This window comes from Penaeus chinensis, chromosome 8 (genome assembly GCF_019202785.1).
Source record: "Penaeus chinensis breed Huanghai No. 1 chromosome 8, ASM1920278v2, whole genome shotgun sequence".
NCBI classification, from domain to species: domain Eukaryota; kingdom Metazoa; phylum Arthropoda; class Malacostraca; order Decapoda; family Penaeidae; genus Penaeus; species Penaeus chinensis.
In genome coordinates this window covers 38,239,663-38,242,162 of record NC_061826.1, presented here as the reverse complement: position 1 = coordinate 38,242,162, position 2,500 = coordinate 38,239,663, and the positions used below count along the sequence as shown (strand labels likewise).

The following is a 2,500-nucleotide window of genomic DNA, read 5'->3' as shown; positions in this document are numbered from 1 at the left end:
GAATCCCGCTCGGTATAGTCCTTACTGAATTCCCTCGTACTTCTATATTCAAGCGTTGGTTGGCATTTCTGCCTTGTTGTTATTCTCAATCTTACTCTGGGATACGTTGTGATGAATAGCAGACTCTTAAATTTAATACAAATCTATAGTTAAATCAAGTTGACAATATAATTATTAATCTCCCTTCCTAAGGGCAATACATTATGAAATGGCAAATCAAATGCAACAATACACAGTAACGAAAATCACCCGACTTTACCTAATAGCCCAGTTCATGTGCATGTGGAGGTGCTTGATCATGTACTGCGACAAGATCTTGTGCTTCTTGTGCCTCTGGCTTTCATCGAGCGTGACTTTATCGAGGCCAGCCAGGATGGTGGTGAAGAGCCCGCCTTCCATGTTCTTCCACAAGTATCGCGGAATGTAGAACATGATCGCCTGGAGAACAAGAACGAAGGGCACCCACTGGTAGTAAGCGTGGTACTTGATCTCGTCCTCGTCGTCGTGACTGCCTACGCCCGGGTATGCCACGCCGTCGCCGAGGGGCGCGTCCCAGTGCCTCGGCACGCTGAAGGTGGACATGATGAAGCAGAAGGTGTTGAGGACATTGCCTGGCACTGCTTTCGAGATGCACTGGATAGGATTGCCTATGTACTCTCGCGCCGTAACTAAGGCACTGGATACGAGGAACAGCACAAAGGTCACTCGATAATGCAAGTGAAACACTGCATTGTCCACCTGAGCATTGTGTTTCTTTAAGATCTTCGCCGCTGCTACGTACTTCAGCATGATGGCGGCCAAATGCGGGTGGGTTACCGACTTTCAAGCACAAGGCACTGATAGAAACGTCATTCACACGTGCCCGAGAACCCACTATCCGGGTCTCTATAATCCACTCGTTAAAACAAACCGACGGAGAACTTCACAAAGCCTCTTAACCGGAAAGAAGCTCCCGAGTTAGAGAAACCTAACTGCGAGTCCACATGAAGTCAGAATGGCGAGCCAGTCCACCCTTCCCGTCCAACAGTTCGCGAACCACTGCGAGCCTCGGGTAACTCGGGTCCTACAGCTGACGAAACACAAACTACTCCACGCCGGCTGCCAACTAGTATTAACGCCAACGACGGCGCTACACTCTATCCCATCTCGTTATCGGTTTTAATTCACGGATTCGGTATTTTGTGAGTTGACTTATTACATGATACCCATTGGTTATGACTACTTGCAGCCAGCATGGATATATTTTAAAAATAATTAACTGTATCAAACATACATGGAAACGCGCGGTACGAGGAATCTCAATTTAAAGTTCAGTACAAAAAGAAACTGAAAAGCGGAGAGAAGGAAATAATTCATCATGAAAATAAGGATGTATTATTATCAGTGCAGATTTCTAAGTGCGTTAGAATCTCTACAGAAATCTTACTGACTGACAACTGAATGCTATGTATACCAGATTCCACTATAAGCGTGAGTCACGCTCTGACATTGACTTGTTAGTATTATTACTTGATAACTTAGCAACAAACTGCGCATATGGCAACAGTAAGTTTGTGGAGATCGCACGCAGTTTCCCATATGCCTGGGCATACATGCGTCACGTAGGCCTACAGCTCGACCGCTGTTTCCTCTCCTTTGTACGGATTTTAAAATCTTCGTTAGTTGCCTTATTTTTTCGGCCAAGGTTATTCTCGCTAAACCGTTGGCAGTCTTTATAATAGATTTGCGTCATTTGCTTTTTTAACTGTGCAGAGATACGCGCTAAATATAAAATAAAATAAAAAATGTAAATCCGTTTAGACAGCAACATCCCTCAAAGAGAAGGCTTGGGAGAGGTGAGGGAGGGAAGGGGGGGGGGGGCGATGGGAGAAAGTGACCTACACAATTATTCCATTCGATTTATTAGGCAAATGCGAAATACGAACTATAATTCAAAGTTCAGCTATTTCTTTTATGTCACGTGATACCTTTTAGTGCGAGTGAACCAATGTCTAAATAGCTCACTAATCCTGTTTAAGTAATCTTCAAGCAGACGAGAAGCGGTGCTTGTTTACACGCTAACATAAGCCTACTGCGTATAGCGTTTCAGACCCCCCTTTTCCTGGACCAAGCACAGCCGTCGTTGGTACCTCACTTCCTATAAACATGAATTCGTTTGTCGTATATGCTTTGTATAATTTATTATGCTTGCTTCATTGTATGAGGTCGATATTAGTCAAACTTAATTTTGACAACAATCACAGCAGTTTTGGATATCATAAATCGGGGCTTAAGGTCAACTTAACCTTTAACCACAACGTTAACGTCCATATACCCTACTACCCGAAAGTGCCGTGCCCCCCCCCCCCCAGTGACCCCTGAATACCATAAAAGACTAGGGGGAGTTTATAGTCCTTGGTCACGTAGTCTCCTGGCAACAACTGCTATGAGCCAGTCAGTATACTGTTTTCTCTTCATTTTGGTGCTGTGTAATAATACCAATTATGATAAGAGGCTGCCT

General features: G+C 44.3%; 1 protein-coding gene across 1 annotated transcript in view; it reads right to left on the bottom strand.

The window, feature by feature from the left end:
* Positions 1 to 1,064, bottom strand: part of LOC125028328 (innexin inx2-like) — a 38,083-nt gene extending 37,019 nt beyond the window's left edge. Inside the window, exon 1 of the mRNA XM_047617807.1 lies at positions 260 to 1,064. Coding sequence (XP_047473763.1) covers positions 260 to 789 — 530 coding nt within the window. The 5' untranslated portion in view covers positions 790 to 1,064. The remainder of the gene's footprint in view (positions 1 to 259) is intronic.
* Positions 1,065 to 2,500: the final 1,436 nt, after the last annotated feature.